The sequence below is a fragment of the Colobus angolensis genome, unplaced genomic scaffold, assembly GCF_000951035.1.
Source record: "Colobus angolensis palliatus isolate OR3802 unplaced genomic scaffold, Cang.pa_1.0 Scaffold93, whole genome shotgun sequence".
In the NCBI taxonomy this organism is placed as follows: Eukaryota; Metazoa; Chordata; class Mammalia; order Primates; family Cercopithecidae; genus Colobus; species Colobus angolensis.
Genome location: NW_012123265.1, coordinates 2,820,276 through 2,839,246, shown reverse-complemented (window position 1 = coordinate 2,839,246; position 18,971 = coordinate 2,820,276). Strand labels below are relative to the sequence as shown.

The window sequence follows — 18,971 nt, the reverse complement described above, 5'->3', positions numbered from 1 at the left end:
AAAAAAAAAAAAAAAAAAAGTCTCTCAAAATAGGGGGATCCATGGAGGAAAATCAGTCCAAGTTCGGCAAGTATTTGTTGGTAGCTTGTGTCAGCTAGGCCCTGGGTACTTCAAGATCAAACAACAAATGTCTGTAGGTCATTCTGAGGTCAACAGGGAGCCAGGTGGGTCAGCAGGGAGACAGTCACATTGGGAGTTAGGGCTTCAGCAGGGAGACAGGTGGGTCTCAGGTGATGTCAAGAGATCTCAGTCAGAGCTAGGCCTGAAGAAGATTCTGGTATCTCTGCTCAGGAATCAGGGGACCAGGATGGGCCATGAGACCACATTGGGGTTGCATTATAGTGGTGGTGTTGGTGGGAGGGTGTAGAGGCAGGGCTTGTCCTGGAAAGTTGGATCTCAGGGTCAAGGTAAGGGGAGAAAGGCAGAGAGGCTCTCAGCACTTTGTGCTCTGGGTGCAGAGGGGACTGGAGGGTAGAGTATGGAAGCAGGGAGCTCTAGTCCTGGGTTCTGCAGGGCCAAAGCAGGAGGCAGAAGGCTGGACTTAGTAAGTAGTGAGGATAGTGAGAGAAATATTCGGCAGTCAGACTGGAAAGGACTTGTCTGCAAGCTGGCTGTGGAGTATCAGCATCAATCCTAGGTTTTTCTGCCTGGTTAGGTGGTGAAGCAGATTTGAGAGAAAGACCTTAGTTTGGATAAACGGGGTCTGAACCCGCCTCTGATTTGCCAGGGCTGGAGCTCAGGAGGTCCTGGTTGGGGAGGGCACTCAGAGAGTAGACAGAGTCCTGGGAAAGGCAGGGGAGGAGAGGAGATTCACAGCTGACGTTTGGGGACAGAAGGAGGAGCCTGAGGAGGAGACAGGACAGGAGTGTCTGGAGAGGCAGGAGGACACTGAGTTCCCTGTGTTGGCCTCCAGGTTCTGTGCTTGCAGAGACGACTGGCGGCTGGGATCAAGGTGAACTTAGACCCCAGCCCGGGTGTTCACTGGGGGCAATGAGAGAGAGGTCACAGGCGGCGAGGGCAGGGGGGAGGGCAGCCCCCCATTACTTCTCTCCCCTTTCCCCATGCAGCCCCGACAATGGGCAACGCGCAGGAGCGGCCGTCGGAGACTATAGACCGCGAGAGGAAACGCCTGGTCGAGACATTGCAGGCAGACTCGGGGCTGCTGTTGGACGCGCTGTTGGCGCGAGGCGTGCTCACCGGGCCAGAGTATGAGGCATTGGATGCACTGCCTGATGCCGAGCGCAGGGTGCGCCGCCTACTGCTGCTGGTGCAGGGCAAGGGCGAGGCCGCCTGCCAGGAGCTGCTGCGCTGTGCCCAGCGTACCGCGGGCGCGCCTGACCCCGCCTGGGACTGGCAGCACGTGGGTCCGGGTGAGCGCTCGGGGCGGGGCCTAGGGCAGAGCGGGGATGGGGCTGGGGCGGACCAAAGGCCCGGGGAGGGCGGGGTTGTCGTCTCCCCTAGAAGTAGGAGAGTGTGAAACCTCGCAGGGGTAAGTTGAGCCTCAGTCACTCCCACTTCCGCCCCAGGCTACCGGGACCGCAGCTATGACCCTCCATGCTCAGGCCACTGGACGCCGGAGGCACCCGGCTCGGGGACCACATGCCCCGGGTTGCCCAGAGCTTCAGACTCCGACGAGGCCGGGGGCCTCGAGGGCTGCGAGGCGGTGCAATCCGGGACCCCAGAGGAACCAGAGCCAGAGCTGGAAGCAGAGGCCTCTGAAGAGGCTGAACTGGAGCCAGAGCCAGAGCTGGAACCCGAGCCTGAAGCAGAACCAGAGCCGGAACTGGAGCCAGAACCGGAACCAGAACCTGAGCCCGACTTCGAGGAAGAGGACGAGTCGGAAGGTGTGAGGCCGCTCAAACCCTGAGCCGGCTTGGCGGGAGGGCATGGCCTGGGAAGTGGATGCGGGACCCCAACTCTTTGACCACTGTTCCCGTCATCTCTAGATTCCTGAAGGCCAGAACTCTGACTGGCTGTGCCCCACCCATGCTGGATAGGACCTGGGATGCTGCTGGAGCCGAATCGGATGCCACCAAGGCTCAGTCCAGCCCAGTACTGCTGGAAGTGAATAAACTCCAGAGGGTCCACTGGGACCTGGGCTCTCTCTACAATTCTGGCTGTTTGCCCAGGAACGGAGGGTGGGTACCTCTGAGTCCCAGGGACCTGGGCAGCCCCAAGCCCACCACAAGCATCATCCAGTCCTCAGTCCTAATCTGCCCTTAGGAGTCCAGGCTGCACCCTGGAGATCCCAGACCAATCCCCCTACTGGGACAAGGACCTGACCCTCATGCCCGCATACACAACCCATTTCCCCTCATGAGCCACTTGGCAGCCTGTGTAGGTACCAGCTCAACCCCATGCAAGTCCCTGGGCTGAACATGGAGCAAGGGGAGGGTGACTTCTCTCCACGTAGGGAGGGCTTAGAGCTCACAGCCTTGGGAAGTGAGATTAGAAGAGGGGAGCAGAAAGGGACCTTGGGTAGACAGAGGCCACACACATCATTGTCATTACTGTTTTAATTGTCTGGCTTCCCTCTGGACTGGGAGCTCAGTGAGGACTCTGACCAGTAACTTACACAAAAGGAGCTCTATACATATTATAATATATTCACTGACTAAATGAACAAGGACTTTCCAACTGTGTTTCTGATTTTACAGATGGGAAAACTAAGGCCAAAGGATAGGAGTGGGGCTCATACAGCTAAGTCTGAAGGAAAACTGGAAGCAGCAACCACCTCTGCACCTCACCTGGTCCAAGAGGGGTTCAGAACTTGGGCCACCAAACTCTAGGGCCTGTCCCTCAGGCGCAATTGCAGCTGCTCCTAGGCTATGCCAACCTCTGCCAGAGACCAGCTGTAAGGGTGTGAGCAAAGACAGGAACAGCAGAGGCCAGTGGAGGGAGTGGGGACAGGGCCAAGGGAGCTCTTGGGCTTGACTCTCAAGGCCTGAATCACTGTATGTGTGTGTAATGGGAGTGGGGCTGGGAAAATTGGTGCCTTCTAGGAAGAAATGTCCTGTTCCCCCGCCCACAAAACCTTCAGGAGCTGCTGCTCCCAGTCACAGGAAGTAGACCATATAAATATGGAATAAATACATGACCAGTGACAGAGGCAAAATGTCAGAAAGCAGACCCCAGACCAGCTGGGTCTCTACTACCAGGACCCCAGGCTCAGGCCATCAATCACCCCAGGAGAAGAGATCCCAACCCCTACCAGGACCCAGTGAGAGGTAGACAGCACGACTGCTGAAGGAGCACCAAGGGGCCAGGTGAGGGAAGGGAGACTGGAGTACTGGGACAACCAAAGCCATCTCATGCAAGAACAAGTTTCTATTCCCAAACCACCCCCATCCCCATCAATGTTCAGCTCCCTTCCTGTCCCCATGCCTTCCCTCTGCTCAATAGAGAGCTGGAGGTAGGAGGGGGACTCAGTTTGCCAGACATGCTGTTGCAGGTCCCCAGGCCCCAGGGAGGCTAGCAAGGGATACAAACCCTTTGATGTTGCCACTCCTCCTCAAGGAATGCTCCTGCCCTCCCAACACCCCCAAGAAACACCAAGGCCGTGGAAGCATGGAGCAAACAGCTTCATGTTCTGGGGGCCTATCTGGAGCTTCTGTCCAGGGCCTCTGTCTGCAGCCCTCAACGGACATCAGTCGGGTAGCAGGCGACCCAGCTCTGCCTCATCCAGCCGGTTGGTGGCCATGATGTGCTCCAGCTGCTGCCGGTAGCGTGCCAAGTCCTGCATGAAGTGGGGCACCCGGGTATTATCCAGCACCCCATGGGGCCGCAGGTGGTCCACATCCTCATAGGATACCTGCAGGAGGAAGCTGGGCATCAGGCATAAGCAGTGGCCCCTGGCTTTTAGGTAGCGGGTTCCAGCCCATTGCTTATGGCTCACTGCCCTTTGCTCCAGGACTCCCCTCCTGATCCACAATTAGCTACAACGTTTTATACCTCTAGACTCAATCCTTGGTCTTTGCTCTTTCTCTCAATAGTTTCTTTTTGTCATAGATGCCCTACAACCCCACTTCTCTCTCTAGCCCAGCCTCTCCCCTCACCTCCGAACATGGACATCCAACTGCTTCCTTAATGTCTTCCCCTGGATAGCCCTCAGGGTGGCCCCATGTCCAACAGTCAACTCCTGAGTGCCAGCTTATGCCAGCTCCACCCTCTTCATAGTCACCCAGGTCAAATTCCAGGGAGGGGGCTTGGACTCTCACCCTCCCATCATGGTAGCCACTGAGTTAAAAGGATTCCCCTCTCTGAAGAGCTCTCCAGCTCGTCCCTTCATCTCCAACCCAATGGCCACTGCCTGGTTAGGCCAGACCACCATCCCTTCTGCAGGAGTGACAGGAAAGTCCTCCTCCGTGCCCCTGCACTCCCTTCCCTAGTCCTCTCTCCAATCCACCTCCCATATGACGTCCAGAAGGAGCCTTCTGAAGCAAATATCAGTGTCACTCCTCTGCTTAAAGCTCCTCCCACTCCCCGTTGCTTCAGATGAAGTCTGCTTTCCTCGGCCTGGCACAAATGCCAGTGCCAGGGAGTTGCTCCCTGGCCATTTCTGCAGCCTCCTTCCCCTGGCCTTCCCCTGATGGCTCCCTTGGCCTGGAATGCTCACCTCCTTTGAGATGCAGTATTTACATACACCTGCAGCCTCCGTTAAGCACCTGGTCTTGCTGCCAGTCATTTCATCTCCTGTTCTCACTTCCACCCACACTCCCCCGACCACCAGAGGCCTGGCACCCAGCCCTCGGTCTAGCACCAATCCGAGGCTCAGGGAATTCTACAGCGAGGCAGGGAGCTGGCCGGAACCTCCGAAGGTCCACAGCCCCTCACCTTGCCCAGTGACGTCAGCAGCGGGAAATCGATGGTTTGGCGATGTCGCAGAATGCGCACGATGCCGTCCAGGTACACCTGGTCCTTGCTGAAACAACCTGGGAGCGCAGGAAGGCGGTGAGACCCCTCGACCGAAGCCCCGCCCACTCCCAGCCCCCACCCCGCTCTAAGCACCTCCCCTGCGCTGGCGCCCACCTGGCAGCGAGGTGTCAGTCTGGCCGCGCTTGGCGCGCACGCAGTACTCCCAACGCACGTCGGCGTCCTGCACGTAGCGCGCCAGGTCCTGGAAGAGCTGACGGAAGGACATGCGCGCGGCGCGGTGGATGGTGTAGTAGAGCAGCGCAGCGCGCCACAAGAACGGCTGCTTGCGGAATAGCACGCTGTGTAGGCTGGCCAGGCCCTCCTCCGTGGGGTTCGCCGGCCGCAGCCCGTACCGCAGCCGGCCCTCCGCGTTGTGCCACGGCTGGCGCGCGTTGTTCACGCCCCGCAGGTAATGGGTGCCTGCGGGGAAGGCGAGGGGAGGCGGCGCTGGGTGGGGCGTTCAGGGACCCGCCTGTGAGCCCAGTCCTGGCCCCGCTCCACCTGGCGGGACTCTGGCCGCGACACTTCCATCCTCATGCTCCCAAACTCAGATTCGCACAGAAGCTCTCCCAGCCCCAGGCAGCGTGAAGCTCCTCCTCCGGTGGACTCGCACCCAAGGATCCACAGAGGCTCACATACATGAATCCTCTCCCACCCATCCGTCCCCCGCCCTACACCCACGCACCAACACACGTGCACGAACTCTCCCGAACTGACATTGCCCCCAGCCCTCCTGGGCACAAGAATACATATACCACCCTGCCCAACATCCTGGGTGCCCACATCATCTTGAACAGTCACGCTGATGCACCCGGTAAAAAACACCTCTTGCCCAGAGCAACAGGATTCTCGAGGAAGAGGGACAGACAGATAGGAATAGCGGTGACTGCCCTGCACCCTCCTGCCCAGCCTGGCCAGTTCCCCTCCTAAACCAGGCGCCATGTGTCCTCAAGCCAAGTCCATTCCCAGGATCTGGCCTTCCATCCACCCTGGAGGGCCCGCTTGGTGGCTGGCCTGGTGGGACCCTGAGGCTTCTCCTTCTGGCCTGTCAGGGCCTCACCAGCCTTACCCCCACTGTCAAGAGAAGTCAGAGAGGAAGTGGAGAGAGAAAAATATACCCGAAAGGACCAAGAGATAAGGGCGAGCCCAGAGCATGGGCAGGCATGTTCTGGCCTACCTCTGTGAGCCAGAGGGCGGAGGTGGCTGCTCAGGAAGAGAAAGCCCTGACCTCAGAAGGGAAGGGGTAGAAACAAAAGGGGGAGTTATTGGGGCCCCTCCTTCCCACCCCTCCCAGCTCCCAGGCCCCTTTCATGCCCACCCATCCACCCGGATACCCACACCCTGACCTATCTCATGCCGCAGCATGCCCTCCAACCAGTACTGGCGGGCTCCGGTCAGGTTGATCGCCAATGTGGGCCGGCTGTTCTCCACCATCATCACTGCCTGGGACAGCAGGTCCTCACTCAGCTGCACAACAACCTGCAGGTGGCAGTGCTCTGAGCCATGGCCACCAGCCTGGGGCCAGGGTGCAGGTGGACCCAATGATGCCACAGGGCAGCAGGGCCAGACAATTGGCCAGGGCACCCGCCCTTCATCACCTCTGCTCAGAACCAGCTCCCACCTCACTGGGGCAGGGGCAGGAGTGGGTCATGTGTGGAGCTTGACCTGGGATCACCCACAAGACACCCTGATTTGGGGCATGTAGAGGAAGGGCTCTGCAGGCAAGCTCACCTCCCCGACGCAGCCCTCCTTCTGCATGTATTTGCGCACAATGGACCATATCTGGCACTTGGTGAGCAGCTGCCCCCCGGTGGCAGCCTCAAAGTGTTCATAGGTTCCAAACTTCTCCAGAACAGCCTCAATGATGCCAACTGCCTGTACACGGGGCCACAGTGGCTGGTCAGGACAAGCCCCTTGGGTGGTCAGGGCCAGGGTATGGTGGGGAGGCTGGACTGACCTGATGGATGAACTGTCCAGAGGCCTCACAGTACTTCTCCAGCACAGCTGTGGGCATGGGCTCCTGGTACTCGAACTGTGGATTGTAGGTGTAATGGGACTGGAAGAACTTGTCCCGCTCACGGTCCATATTGGTTGGCCGTAGGGCCACCAACATGCAGGGGCTCTTGCTGGCACTATGGCCTGCATCCCTTTGAGTCTTAGCAATGTGAGGCAGGGAGGCTGCAGGCCGCAGGGTGCCCCCACCTGGGTTCTGTCCCCGTCCAGGTGGAGGCCGTCCCAGGGTGCCACGTCCCCGCCGGCCAGTACTATTTACAGAGTAGGTGCTCTCACTGCGACGCATGTGGCCACGGTGGCCCAGGTGCATCTGTGAGAAGGGCTGCTGCTCAGGCTGGGGCTGCAGTGCTGGGGGGACTGCCAGAGAAAGGGGCAAGGCCAGGGACTGAGACCAGGGGTACAGTGGTGGCCCATCTCGGTCTGAGGGCTTCAGCCTATGGCGCAGGGATGGGGGACTGGTAGGCGGGCTGGGGGGTGCCTGATCATATGCCTGAGCCCCGGAGTCCAGCACCATTCTGTCTGGGGGGTCACATCCAGCCGGGTCACTCCAACTCCCAACACTGTCGACCTCTGGGGACACAGAAGGGCATGTGGAGACCAGCATGAGTGGGTGTGACCAAACGACCAGCAGGCCCTGTACTCCACATTGCCTCTGCTGGGCCCTTGGTGGGCCCAGGCTCTGCTACCAGGGGTCTGATTGGCTGCAGCTTCCATTGCCTACAGCAGACTCACCTGAGTATGCTGGGCCAGGGGAAAGCACTTTTGTTTTTGTTTTTGCTCTTTGAGACGGGGTCTCGCTCTGTCACCCAAGGTGGAGTGTAGTGCAATGATCGTAGCTCATTGCAGCCTCCAACTCCTGGCTTCAAGTAGTCCTCCCGCCTCAGCCTCCCAAAGTGCTGGAATTAAACGCATGAACCACCGCACCCAGCCGAAAGCAAGAGTTTTAAACACCCACCTAGATGGTGGTTACTGGAATCCTTTCAGCCTGAGCTCCTGAAGGCAAGGACTGAGCCCCTTATTGTGATTCTAACCTCTGTAGTCAGCACTCACTTAATCTGGGAGGTGACACAGTGCGGCTTCAGCTGCCTGGGCAGATTAGGTAGGTGAGAAAGCCTCAGGGGCCGCCTTCTGCCTATGGCATCTTCTCAGTGCCACCCCTGCCCACCCACCTGGCTTTACCCACATCATCCTGCCCATTTGGCCTCAGTCAGTTTCAATGTCTGAGGGCCCCATGCTTACGCCAGTACCCCCCAGAATGCCTTCTCTCCTCTGAGCCATCTGTTGAAATCCAAATCAGAATCTGCTTTTGGGGAACAGAAGAAAGCTTCAGCAAATCCAAGCCAATCCCTGCCTTGTCCCCTATCTGAGGAATCTTTCCAGTGGTCATCCAAAGCCAGTGTCAGGGCGCTCACCCCGACTCTGTTCCAGGACTCAATCCAATCCTGTCTCTCCCCAGAGACTGCCTGGAGACGCTCCAGCTGCTGAGCTTCCTTGCCTGCTCGGCGACTCACTTCCATCACTTCCTACATCATCAATCTCTTCCTCTCTACTGGAGTCTTTCCATCAGCATAAACACATGCTGTTATTTCTCCATCTTAAAAAACAAAACAAAACCCTCACTAGAACCCACACTCCTCCAGCTACAGCCCCACTGCATCTTCCTCCATCTGCTGCTATTGCAGCACATACCTGGAGTCATCTATACCCAGTCTGCAGTTCCTTCTTTCCTGTTCTCTCTTAAATACACTCCAATTAGCCTTTTGCTCCTGGCACTCCATCCAAATTGATCTAATCAAGGTCACCAATGACCAGCAATGACCTTCATATTGATCAGCACCCGATACAGTTAATCACTGCATCCTGGAGGCCAGGCAGGGTGGCTCACACCTGTAATCCCAGCATTTTGGGAGGCTGAGGTGGGCGGGTCACCTGAGGTTGGGAGTTTGAGACCAGCATGACCAACATGGAGAAACCCCGTCTCTACTAAAAATGCAAAATTAGCTGGGCATGGTGGCACATGTCTGTAATCCTAGCTACTCGGGAGGCTGAGGTAAGAGAATCGCTTGAACCTGGGAGGCGGAGGTTGCAGTGAGCCAAGATTGCACCACTGCACTCCAGCCTGGGCAACCACAGCAAAACTCCGTCTCCAAAAAAAAAAAAAAATCACTGCATCCTGGAAACATGCTGTCCACTTGGTTTTCCAAAGACACTCAAACTTAGTTCTCCTCCTACTTTGCTGGTCATCCCTATCTCCCTGACCTCTTAACACTGTAACGCTCCAGGACTTGTCTATGGAAACCTCTCCATTTATGTTCACTCCCTAGGTGTTCTCATCCACTCTCGTGGTTTTAAATACAGTAGCTCAGACTTCTTCCATAAAAACTTTAGACCAGTGTTGCCAATTTCGGTGCAATTTGACTAGTGTCTATTTGCTCAGGCTGGTCTTGAATTCCTGGCCTCAAGCGATCTTCCCACCTCAGCTTTCCAAGTAGCTGGAACCAAAGGCACATGCCATCATGTCCAGCTTCAGTGTGCTGTTGTCACTTGAATGTTTAACAGGCATATCAAACAGAATATGTACTCTGTCTGGGATGTTCCTCCCCCTATATAATAGCATGGGTCACTTTCTCACTTTCCTCAAATCTCTGCATCAATACCATGTTATTAGAAAAGCCTCTCTAACACACGCTCTATAAAGTAGTAAACCTCCTCTCCCCTCTCCACTATCTTCCCTTCCCCAAATTATTGTTCTCTCTAGCAGTCATCACCATCACTTCAGTACACTTTATATTTGAATGATAGGTATATTGATAGTTATCTGTTTTATCCTTTCCAACATTCACACCTATGTCCCCAGAACCCAGAACAGTGCCTGGCCCGCAGCAGTTGCTCAATAAATAAATGAATCCAAGAGCCCTTCTTTCAGAACTAGAATTATTCCTTCCCTGCACTTTGCTTCCCTATCTAGACCTCATCTTCCCCCTCTCCACTCCCCTCTACCCTGCCTAATGACCAGCTGCTTGAAAAGACTTCAGGTCCCAGGTTTCACTCCCTTTAACTAACTGTACACTTTTTTGGACTCCTCACCCCTTTACAGGCTTCTGCCTGGCCCAGTCCCCTCCATCTCCCCTTCTTTCATTCCACATACCTCCTCGAAATTACCAGAATACGCCTGTTTCTTTCACGTCTCAGGTCCTTCGGCCAAGAATGCCTTTGCAATATATTCCTGGAGCAAACTCAACCATTCTTCAAGGCTCAGTTTAGGCCTCACTTCCTCCAGGAAGCCTTCCCCGCGTCTAGTGTCCCACTGCTTCGGCGACTTCTTTACTCAGAGCTGTCACTGTCAGAGCCTAGGTCCGTGTTCTCACCATCCCCTGAACTCCCCGAAGGCAGGAACGGGGTCTGATTCAACCCCCTGTACCAAGCACCCAGCACTAGCTGCATAATGAATGAAGGATGGATGGGGGAGGAGCCCCCGACTACTAAAGGCGGGGTCTGGTGACAAATGAGAGGGTGTGGCCTGTGCGGATCCGAAGCCCCGGGAGAGGACAAGGTGAAGAGCCAATGGGGAACCAGAAATTGAGGAGGGGCGTGACCTGCAGCCAATAAGCGGTGGGGGACAAGGCGAAGGGCGTGTCCAATGGAGGGTGGGGCCAGGAGACAATGGAGTGGAGGGTTCTCCGGAAGATCAAGAAAGGTCGCGTCGCGCGCCTCCTCCCGGCCTTTGGGGGGGTCCGTCCGCGTGCGGTGCCCCCACCTGTTCGCCCTTCCACTTGCCGCCCGCCGCTCCCGCTCTGCTACACCAGCCACTGGCCGCCCAGCCGGCGGGAGCCGACGCCGATGACGTACGTCCTCGGGCGCGCGCACGCTCTTACGAAAGCGGGGAGCTTCTTGTCAGTCTCCGCGGCGGCGCGCCCCCGAAGCCACTGGGAGCGAAGCCAGGCAGGGCTGAAGGGGCGGTGTTCGTGGTCCTGGGCCCGCCCCCTTCCCAAGGACCCAGCGAGTTACTGGGCTTCAGGGGCTCCCAGGTGGCCAGGGCGGCCGAGACTCTTGCTCACAGCCTGGGCGCGGAGACGTGGGGGCGTAGCCCGCGGCCTCGGGAACGCAGTACGCACAGAGGGCAAATGCCTGCATAGGCGGGGCGCAGCCCGTGTACCAGGTCGGGAGCCAGGATACTTTAAGCGTGTCACTGTGCAAGGATTCCCTGAACCCTCGTGGGCATTTTTATTCCATCCCACCTTCCCCAACACACACACACACTCAGGCGTCCGGGAGCCGTGATTTATTCTGAGAGCAGCAGGGCTCGGGCGCAGGACCCCGAGGGCAGGCAGGAGGCCGGCGCGGGCGCGGGGGCGGGCACGAGGCTGAAGAGGGCGCGGCGGCTAGCGCGGGGCGAGGGCGGCAGCGCAGCCTGAAGCGAGCTGAGAGCGACCAGTTGCTGCTCCCGGGACAAGTCACCGCGCAGGCCCAAGAGGGCGGAGACGTGGTCCTCGCTGCCGGGGCACCAAGGAGGCGTGTCAGCCCCGTTCTCCCCGCCCTCCGGCTTCTCCTCCCTCCTGGACCCCCGTCCGCACCTCACGTCGGGAAACTGTTGCTGCAGGCCAGCCACCTCCAGGCCCAGCAGCGCGGGGTCACGGAGGTTTAGCAGCTCCCTCAGGGCGAGCAGCACCGGCGCGCACTGCGCGTTCTCCTCCAGGCCCTGAGCACGTCGGGGTAGGGTCTCGCGCCAGCCCTCGCCTCCCACCCAACCACTGAGACTCTCGCCCGTCTGCCCGCCAAGAAGCTCTCACCAAACCGAGGAAAAGCTGCTGAAGCTGGGCAGCATCGTGCCGCAGGCGCTCGGCCGCCTGGGTCCTCTCGTCGGCTCCGCGGCACACCAGGCGGCCTTGCATCAGCGCGCGTAGGTACTGGAGCACCACGGCGCGCTCGGCCTCAGCCAGTAGCAGCTGCGGGGAGGCAATCAGGTGGGTGCAGGTCGCCTCTCTCACCCGCGCCGCCCCTTCCCCAGCGTTTTCCCCCAACGCACCTGAACCGTGGGGTTCCGCACGCGCCCGAAGTCCTGGCAGAAGCGCCCCGTCCGTTCGCACACACTTTCCAGCAGCTCAGGGCTCGACAGCCACTGGCGCGAGGGCAGTTCCGCGAACAGGGGCTGGGGAAATATTTGATCCACACCTGGCATTGCCGCGGAGACCCCCCATTGTACGCTGTACCGCCACCTCTCCACCTCCTTCTCCCATCCTGACCTGAAGGAGGCCTCACCTGGAGCTCCGCCTGCAGCGCCTCCAACACCAGGCGGCAGATCCTCCTCTGTAACTTGTCCAGCGCAGCTTCCACCGGAGCCAAGGCCCCTGAAGGCGCCCCGTCCAGCTGCAGGACAGACACTGAGGAGCTGGACCGAGCAAAACTACGGCTTCAGGACCAAGGCCAAGGGCCGCTTGGCCCTCGGTGGTCCAGCCCCTCCGGCGCCACCTTGTGGGGCAAGTGTTTGATGGGCGGGAGCGAGAACAGCGGCTCCCTGCACTTCTGGTCTCAGGCATGGACCAGGGCTGGGAGGCGGCGCTCGGCGAGCTACAAAGGACACAGCCCAGCGGGACCTGCCTCTAATTCGTGGTGCGACCTTGAGCAAAACATTCTTTCTGTTTCTGTTTCCTCATTCGTAAAGGGAGGGAACTATCCCAGTGAGGAGGGAGTAAAAATCATCGCTAACTTGTTTTCCTTGCCCCCACCAAAAAGAACATACCACCCAAGAGGAAGGGAGTGTGTGTGTGTGTGTGTGTGTACACACAGCTGTAACCCCAGATATTACTGGCACAGAGTAGGGCCTTGAAATATTTGCTGGACGAATGAACAATTGACATCATGTGTCAGGCACTATGGTAGGCACTTGACATGTTATCTCATGTGATTCTCGGAACATTCCATTAGTACCCACATAATACTAATGAGAAAAGTGAGATTCAGAGAGATTAGGTAACCCATCCAAGGTCACACAACTAGTAATTAGCAGAACTAGAATTGGAACCCCAGGGCGATGTGAGTCCAAAGTCCCTAGTGTCCTAGTGTGGGCTGGGCCCATACATAATAGGTACTCAATAGGGGGTTAGTGAAGGTGGGGTTCCCCGGGGGCCTTCTGGTACCTGAGTGCTGACTGGTGGTTGAGGGCGGCCAGTAGGTAGGGCACGTAATGAGGGGCCATTGCTTTCCCCCTGAGGTGGTCTCGGGAGAATCGGATCAGAGCATCACTGAAGCTGCAATGGGCAGAGGTGGCTCCTGGACTTGCTGCTATGCTGGCACTCCCACAGCCCCAGTCCCTGGTACTCCTGTCCCACCTCCAAGATACCCAAGTCCTTGTTTGAAAGAGCCCTTTCCCTGTGATATGTCTTATTCATTCAGAGTCCCTTTCGGCTGTCTGGGGAGCAGGGATAGGGATCAGTGCCTTGACAGACCTCCTTAGGAATATGCCCAGTTCTGACAGTGCCATGCCATGCACTCGCTGTTGTAGTGACTCACTGACCAGGCTGGCCACACGAATATTCTCTTCCAGGATCTGCAGGCAGAAATGAGCAGCCATCAGCAAAGCCTCCCTCCTTTCTCTCCTCCCCATTGCCCCATGGAGGGTGCCTGCCTGTCTGGCCACTTCCCACCTACCTGCAGCACGATGGCTGGCATTGGTGAGTAATAGGAGCCAGACGGGTCCGTGTTGGGCCCCTGCTCCCGGCCCCACTCAGCTACCTCCCCATCCAGCGCATTCTGCAGCCACTGGGACACACTTGCCTGGAGGGAGGGGCCAGGGGCAAAGGAATGTAGCAGGGATCTGACCCTGCCGGAGATGGGTAGGCATTCCACTCTGCAGATAAAGGCCTACAGCAGATGCATAGGCCTGCTCTGGATCTTTGCGTCAACTACTCACCTGGACGTTGGCCACAAATGTTGCCTCCAGCTGCTCAATGTTCTCCAAGGTCAGGAGGGGCTCCAGCTGCGACACATCAGCCTCGGGCCCCAACTCCAGGCTCCCCATCATTTCCTGCCTGGAGATGGATGGCCTGGTGTCACACCAAGCCCCCAGCCTCTGATCCCCCACGTCCCACCGCCCCAAAGGCACTGACCCCAGGTACACATGCAGTGCCCAGTGCAGCAAGGCGAAGGCATCCGCAGCTTCCAGCTCCGGCCCTGCAAGGAGGTGCTGCAGGCTGCGGCGCAGACCGCTATGCAGTGTGTGGGCCCATAGCTGGACCACATTGTACTGCGGCGGGCAGCAAGGCGCTACTAGTGCCTCAGCTGTGGCCAATTCAACTGGCAGGGCCACTCGCAGAGCCTCCAGCCACCCTGGTAGGGCCCCTGGTGCAGGCAGCAGAGGTGACCCAAAGTGGGTCTGCTCCAGGCCCTCCTGTAGTGCCCTCAGACAGCGCTGCCGCCAGTCCCGGGGGACCTGGCCCAGGGGGGTTGTTCGTCCAGTCTCCACCTCCGCCACACGCACAGCAGCCACCAGCAGGGCTGGGTCCTCCCGTGCCAGCTTCCCCGCGGCCCCTGCAGCTGCTTCCAGAGCCTGGCCCAGTGCCTCGAACAGAAGGTCCAGCCCCTGGAAGACTGGCAACTCCAGGCCCCCCAGGGGTGCCCATGTATCCTCTCGCAGCTGCTCCAGCTCCCGAAGGCTCACATATGCCTCCAAGAACTGTTGGGCATCAATCAGGGTCTGTGTGTGGGCCACTGCAGCTGGCACTAATGAGAGTGGAAAGGAGATGGCCCTGGGTCTCAGCCTTCCCACCGCCTCAATGTGTACAGCAGGGGATACTGAGGCCCAGGGCTGGGGTGATGTATAAAATATTTAATAACCAGTAGAGTACAGTAAGCTGGGCACAGTGGCTCATGCCTGTAATCCCAGCACTTCGGGAGGCCAAGGTGGGTGGATCACTTGAGGTCAGGAGTTTGAGACCAGCCTGGCCAACATGGTGAAATCCCATCTCTACTAAAAATACAAAAATTAGACAGGCATAGTGGCCTGTAATCCCAGCTACTTGGGAGGCTGAGGCAGGAGGATCGCTTGAACCTGGGATATGGAGGTTGCAGTGAACTGAGATCGCACCACTGCACTCCAGCCTGGGCGACAGAGTGAGACTGTCTCACAAACAAAACAAAACAAAAAATGAACAAAAAACCATAAATACATTTAAAAAAATAACCAGTAGAGTACTGGCCAATCTAAGAGGATCTTGGCAATGTCCTGGTGGGCCAGAGGTCAACCTATGAGCTCATGGAATATGAGGAAGCTGAGGATCCTGGAGGGAAGGCAAGGGAGATCGGGGGGGTCCTGCCAGTACTCACTCAGCCACTCTGTAGGGAAAAGTTTCAATATACTGATAACCAGGTAGCCAGAGTCACGTGACTGGGTGTCCGTCCTGACTCAAGCATCCCACATGTGGGAATCCCAGGATGAGCTGATTTGCACCCTGCCTCATAAGCCATGGGAAGCCCGGGCTACTCTCTGGGAGGTCCCTGGTGTGCCTCTCTATGCAGTTCACCATCTAGTGCCCCAGCCTCTTCATTAGGGATGGGTGTTTGTGGACTGACTATTGGAGGCTGAGGCCCAGGTTCCCTGCACGCTCACCTGCCCGCAGCCGAGGCAGCAAGTGAGACAGGGCCTGTAGTTGCTTGTACTGGGCAACCCGCTCCCGTAGAGGCTCCAGAGTCCGTAAGGCCTGGGACATGCCCTGGAGCAACCCACGGGCCTGGCTCAGGGCCTCCCGGGTTCCCTGCACCGCCTCAATGGCCCGGGCCAGCTGCCACACACCAGTCTGCACGCCTTCCAGGTATGACTGCACCACTGACTGTGGAGAGATGGAGCCAGTGAGACCAGGCCAGCCCTGCAGCACAGTCCCAGCACCGGCACCCCCCCGCCCCATGCCCACCTTGAGGCGTGCTTCCAGGGAGCAGGTACGCTGCACCTCGCGGCTGCGGTACTGGTCTAGCCTGGCCAGCTGCTCCGGCCGGTAGAAGATGCCCGAGGCCCACTTAAGCGCTGCACCCCGGGCCAGCTGCTCTGCCCGCTCCTGCTCCGGCCACTCAGGCCCTGGGCAGGAAGAGCCTGGGCAGCTGTGTAGTCAGGGAAGGAGGGCCCAATGCCCCCAGTCCCAGCTTTCTTATTTATTTCTTTGTTTGTTTATTGAGACGGAGTCTCGCTCTGTTGCCCAGGCTGGAGTGCAGTGGTGCAATCTCGGTTCCCTGCAACCTCCGCCTCCCAGGTTCAAGCGATTTTCCTGCCTCAGCCTCCCAAGGAGCTGGGATTACAGGCGTGCGCCATCACGCCCAGCTAGTTTTTGTGTTTTCAGTAGAGACGGGGTTTCACTATATTGGCCAGGTTGGTTTCGAGCTCCTGACCTCAGGTCATCCGCCCATCTTGACCTCCCAAAGTGTTGGGATTACAGGCGTGAGCCACTGCACCCAGCCAGTCCCATCTTTGTTGCCATCATTCCTCCCCCAGTCCACCCAGAAGGTTCATACCAGGGGACAACTCCGGCTGCATCTCATCCTTGGCTGCTGAGTCCATTGCCGGCCTGGAGGAGCCAGAGCTGAGGTGGGTCCGGGGCAAGCAGGCAGAGTAGATGCCCCTCTGAGCTGCTGCCTCTGTCTAAGCCCTTCTGAGAAGGAGGAAGGAGGTTCTTCCTGGCCCTCTCAGGAAGTGAGAGGGAGGGGGTGTGATGCGGAGGGCACCTGGGAGGCTTTGCCTGCTAGGTTTCCCAGTCGTGCCCCCTGCAGATGTCAAGCGAGTCAGGGTGGGCACAGGCCTCCACTGGACCCTGGTTCTGCTCTGAGCTGCACAGGACAGTTTGATACAAAACTTACCAGATTTGATCAGGCGTCGTGTCTAGTTCTCCCTCCGCAAATGACTTTGGCCTTGAGAACAGCCCTCTCCCCCGATGCAGCTGGGCACGCCTGCCACTTGCTCACAGGGCCTGGGCAACTCCAGCTGACTCCAGTGTGCAGCTGAATTCCTCTCCCCAAAGAAATCTCTCTCCCACTCCTCAGCCCAGAAGCCCCTTCTTCCCACCAAGGCTCCTCCCTCCCCAAGGCCATCAACAGAAAGGAAGGAAGCTGAGTCGCTGGCATTTTATTCCCAACAGGAAAGAGTGTCTGCACAGAGGGTGGGGAGGGCTGGGCGACACTTCCCTGAGGGGTGGAGGGGTGGGGTGTACTTGTATTCAACTAGTCTTGACCAGCCCACCCAGAACCTCTTAGTGCTCAGGAGAGGCGACAGGGATTTGCTAGACTTGGCCTCAAGCTGGGGTGGTGGGCAGGGTGTGCAGATATGGATGCAGACGACGACAACAGCACAGGATGAAAACTGTTGGTCAGCCTCCGAGGAGGATGTGTACCTCTGTGGAGGAGTGAGAGGTGGCAGGCTGTTGTGAAGAGGGGTGTGGTGGGGGATGGCAGGAGAGGGTCATGAAAGCTGTGTTTATCTTTTTTGTTTTAGACAGGGTCTCGGTCTGTCACCAAGGCTGGAGTACAGTGGCACCATCATAGCTCACAGCAGCCTTCTGGGCTCAAGTGATCTGCCTGCCTCAGCCTCCCAAAGTGTTGGGATTACAGGCGTGAGTCACCGCAACTGGGCAGCTGTGTTTATCTTGAGAGTTATAGGGAGCCAGGGAAGGGACTATAAGGTGGTAATAATTTAGTGGATGTTCAGTCCACCACCCAAATCCACCCTTCAGGACAGAAGCGCTCATTCTCCAGCTGCCAGGAGTGTAGGCTGCTGAGATCACACCGGGTCTCTCAGTCAATATTGGGGTGCAAAAGCATGGTACCATCACGTGAACATAAACTCTTCAGAAGTGCTACCCCAATTTCAGAGATCCTAGTGGCATAGGCTGAGGCCTATAATATAATTGCATCTGCCCAATTCTGCTTGTCTTACTCCCTTAAAGGTGTGGATCCTGACCAGGTGCGATGGCTCACGCGGTCATCCCAGCATTGTGGGAGGCTGAGGTCTGAGGATCGCTTGAGCCCATGAGTTTGAGACTAGCCTGGGCAATATAGTGAGACTCTCATCTCTACAAAAACTAAAAATAAATGAGCCGGGCATGGTGTGTGCATGCCTGTGGTCCCAGCTACTTGGGAGGCTGAGGTGGGAGAATCGCCTGGGACCAGGAAGCCGAGATGGCATTGATCTTGCCACTGCACTCCAGCCTGGGCAACAGAGTGAGACCCTGTCTCAAAAAAAAAAAAAGTGTGGATCCCCAACAAACTTGCTGCAAAACCCTGTCTCAAGTCCCATTTCCCATAGAACCTGACCTAAAAGAAACAATAATAAATAGTAACAATGTTAAAAGTAACAAAAAAACCTAGCAAACTTTCCTACATGCCAGGAATGACTCTGAGTGCTTTACTGATACATACACATAGGTAAATACGTTTGCATTGGCTGAAGTGTATATAACCCTATAGTCTCTGAGCACTGTAGTGGGAGGACAAGATGAGAGAAAGATGAGGCTAGGACCATGGATGGAGAGAGGTGGACAAGGTAGATATAGTTAGTGCTTGCTGTTTGGCAGGAAGTGAGGGACAGGAATAGATGGGGTGACCCCAAGACAGTAGGGCAACCTTTAGGAACAGGTTTGATGTGGCAGTAAAATCAGTTTGAAATATATAAAAGAATAAATAAAGAGAAAAAAATTAAAAAGGAACAGGTTTGAGGGAACAGATTGGATTAGTCAGGTAGTGTGGTCCCCTCTCTCGAGATGGGGACTGGGCAGAGTTAGTGATGTTGGGGCAGATTGGCAAGGAAAGTTCCGATGGCGTCCCTTTCTCTGCTGCCAGGGCTGCCCACTGACGCCCTTCTCATTCCTCCCTAACTTCATCCCAACTCCCGGTCTACCCAGGTAGTTTTCGTCTTATTCGGCGGCTGGACATTTGCTAATGGTCCCTGAAGTTTTGCGGTTGCACCCACATACAGCAATAGCGCCGCGTTCCCTGGAAGACGCACGGGGCGGAAGCGGAAGCAGCAACGCTGGCCCCCGGCTGCCGGGCGGCCAGGAACGGAAGCGGAA

General features: G+C 57.3%; 4 protein-coding genes across 8 annotated transcripts in view; 2 read left to right on the top strand and 2 right to left on the bottom strand.

Moving 5' to 3' along the window:
* Nucleotides 1-956, top strand: part of HSF4 (heat shock transcription factor 4) — a 10,298-nt gene extending 9,342 nt beyond the window's left edge. Inside the window, exon 11 of the mRNA XM_011932137.1 lies at nucleotides 728-956. Coding sequence (XP_011787527.1) covers nucleotides 728-956 — 229 coding nt within the window. The remainder of the gene's footprint in view (nucleotides 1-727) is intronic.
* NOL3 (nucleolar protein 3 (apoptosis repressor with CARD domain)) lies at nucleotides 32-2,637 on the top strand. 4 transcript variants are annotated; one of them, XM_011932075.1, is made up of 4 exons: nucleotides 32-952; nucleotides 1,068-1,246; nucleotides 1,527-1,844; nucleotides 1,947-2,637. In XM_011932075.1, the coding sequence occupies exons 2-4, from the start codon at nucleotides 1,076-1,078 to the stop codon at nucleotides 1,995-1,997; spliced, it is 540 nt and encodes a 179-aa protein (XP_011787465.1). In that variant the 5' UTR covers nucleotides 32-952; nucleotides 1,068-1,075; the 3' UTR covers nucleotides 1,998-2,637. The 4 variants fall into 4 exon arrangements, with proteins under 4 accessions (XP_011787465.1, XP_011787462.1, XP_011787464.1 ...); XM_011932072.1 differs by having other exon boundaries at nucleotides 1,068-1,360; XM_011932074.1 differs by having other exon boundaries at nucleotides 1,068-1,370.
* Nucleotides 2,638-2,953: 316 nt separating this feature from the next.
* On the bottom strand, nucleotides 2,954-10,754 carry KIAA0895L (KIAA0895-like ortholog). Of its 2 annotated transcripts, XM_011932069.1 has the most exons (8): nucleotides 10,076-10,125; nucleotides 8,423-8,521; nucleotides 6,872-7,497; nucleotides 6,646-6,789; nucleotides 6,261-6,393; nucleotides 5,029-5,334; nucleotides 4,834-4,931; nucleotides 2,954-3,811 (listed from the first exon to the last, which is right to left on the bottom strand). In XM_011932069.1, the coding sequence occupies exons 2-8, from the start codon at nucleotides 8,442-8,444 to the stop codon at nucleotides 3,647-3,649; spliced, it is 1,494 nt and encodes a 497-aa protein (XP_011787459.1). In that variant the 5' UTR covers nucleotides 8,445-8,521; nucleotides 10,076-10,125; the 3' UTR covers nucleotides 2,954-3,646. The 2 variants fall into 2 exon arrangements, with proteins under 2 accessions (XP_011787459.1, XP_011787460.1); XM_011932070.1 differs by lacking the exon at nucleotides 8,423-8,521 and having other exon boundaries at nucleotides 10,076-10,754.
* A 39-nt stretch (nucleotides 10,755-10,793) lies between these two features.
* EXOC3L1 (exocyst complex component 3-like 1) lies at nucleotides 10,794-17,008 on the bottom strand. The gene is made up of 14 exons (XM_011932071.1): nucleotides 16,768-17,008; nucleotides 16,426-16,478; nucleotides 15,834-15,994; nucleotides 15,533-15,752; nucleotides 14,034-14,646; nucleotides 13,838-13,955; nucleotides 13,576-13,701; nucleotides 13,374-13,474; nucleotides 13,065-13,175; nucleotides 12,187-12,316; nucleotides 11,954-12,076; nucleotides 11,718-11,873; nucleotides 11,502-11,626; nucleotides 10,794-11,420 (listed from the first exon to the last, which is right to left on the bottom strand). The coding sequence occupies exons 2-14, from the start codon at nucleotides 16,469-16,471 to the stop codon at nucleotides 11,210-11,212; spliced, it is 2,241 nt and encodes a 746-aa protein (XP_011787461.1). The 5' UTR covers nucleotides 16,472-16,478; nucleotides 16,768-17,008; the 3' UTR covers nucleotides 10,794-11,209.
* Between the last annotated feature and the right edge of the window lie 1,963 nt (nucleotides 17,009-18,971).

Coding starts and splice junctions, on each gene's coding strand:
- NOL3 (XM_011932072.1), top strand. CDS start 1,076: ATGGGCAACGCGCAGGAGCGGCCGTCGGAGACTATAGACCGCGAGAGG. Junction 1,361..1,526: donor CCGCCTGGGACTGGCAGCAC/GTGGGTCCGGGT, acceptor CTTCCGCCCCAG/GCTACCGGGACCGCAGCTAT. Junction 1,845..1,946: donor GGAAGAGGACGAGTCGGAAG/GTGTGAGGCCGC, acceptor CGTCATCTCTAG/ATTCCTGAAGGCCAGAACTC.
- KIAA0895L (XM_011932069.1), bottom strand. CDS start 8,444: ATGGAAGTGAGTCGCCGAGCAG. Junction 7,498..8,422: donor GGAAGTGAGTCGCCGAGCAG/GCAAGGAAGCTC, acceptor CTGTGTCCCCAG/AGGTCGACAGTGTTGGGAGT. Junction 3,812..4,833: donor TGCTGACGTCACTGGGCAAG/GTGAGGGGCTGT, acceptor TTCCTCCTGCAG/GTATCCTATGAGGATGTGGA.
- EXOC3L1 (XM_011932071.1), bottom strand. CDS start 16,471: ATGGACTCAGCAGCCAAGGATGAGATGCAGCCGGAGTTGTCCCCTG. Junction 13,176..13,373: donor CTGGGCATATTCCTAAGGAG/GTCTGTCAAGGC, acceptor TGCCCATTGCAG/CTTCAGTGATGCTCTGATCC. Junction 12,077..12,186: donor CGCTGCAGGCGGAGCTCCAG/GTGAGGCCTCCT, acceptor ATATTTCCCCAG/CCCCTGTTCGCGGAACTGCC.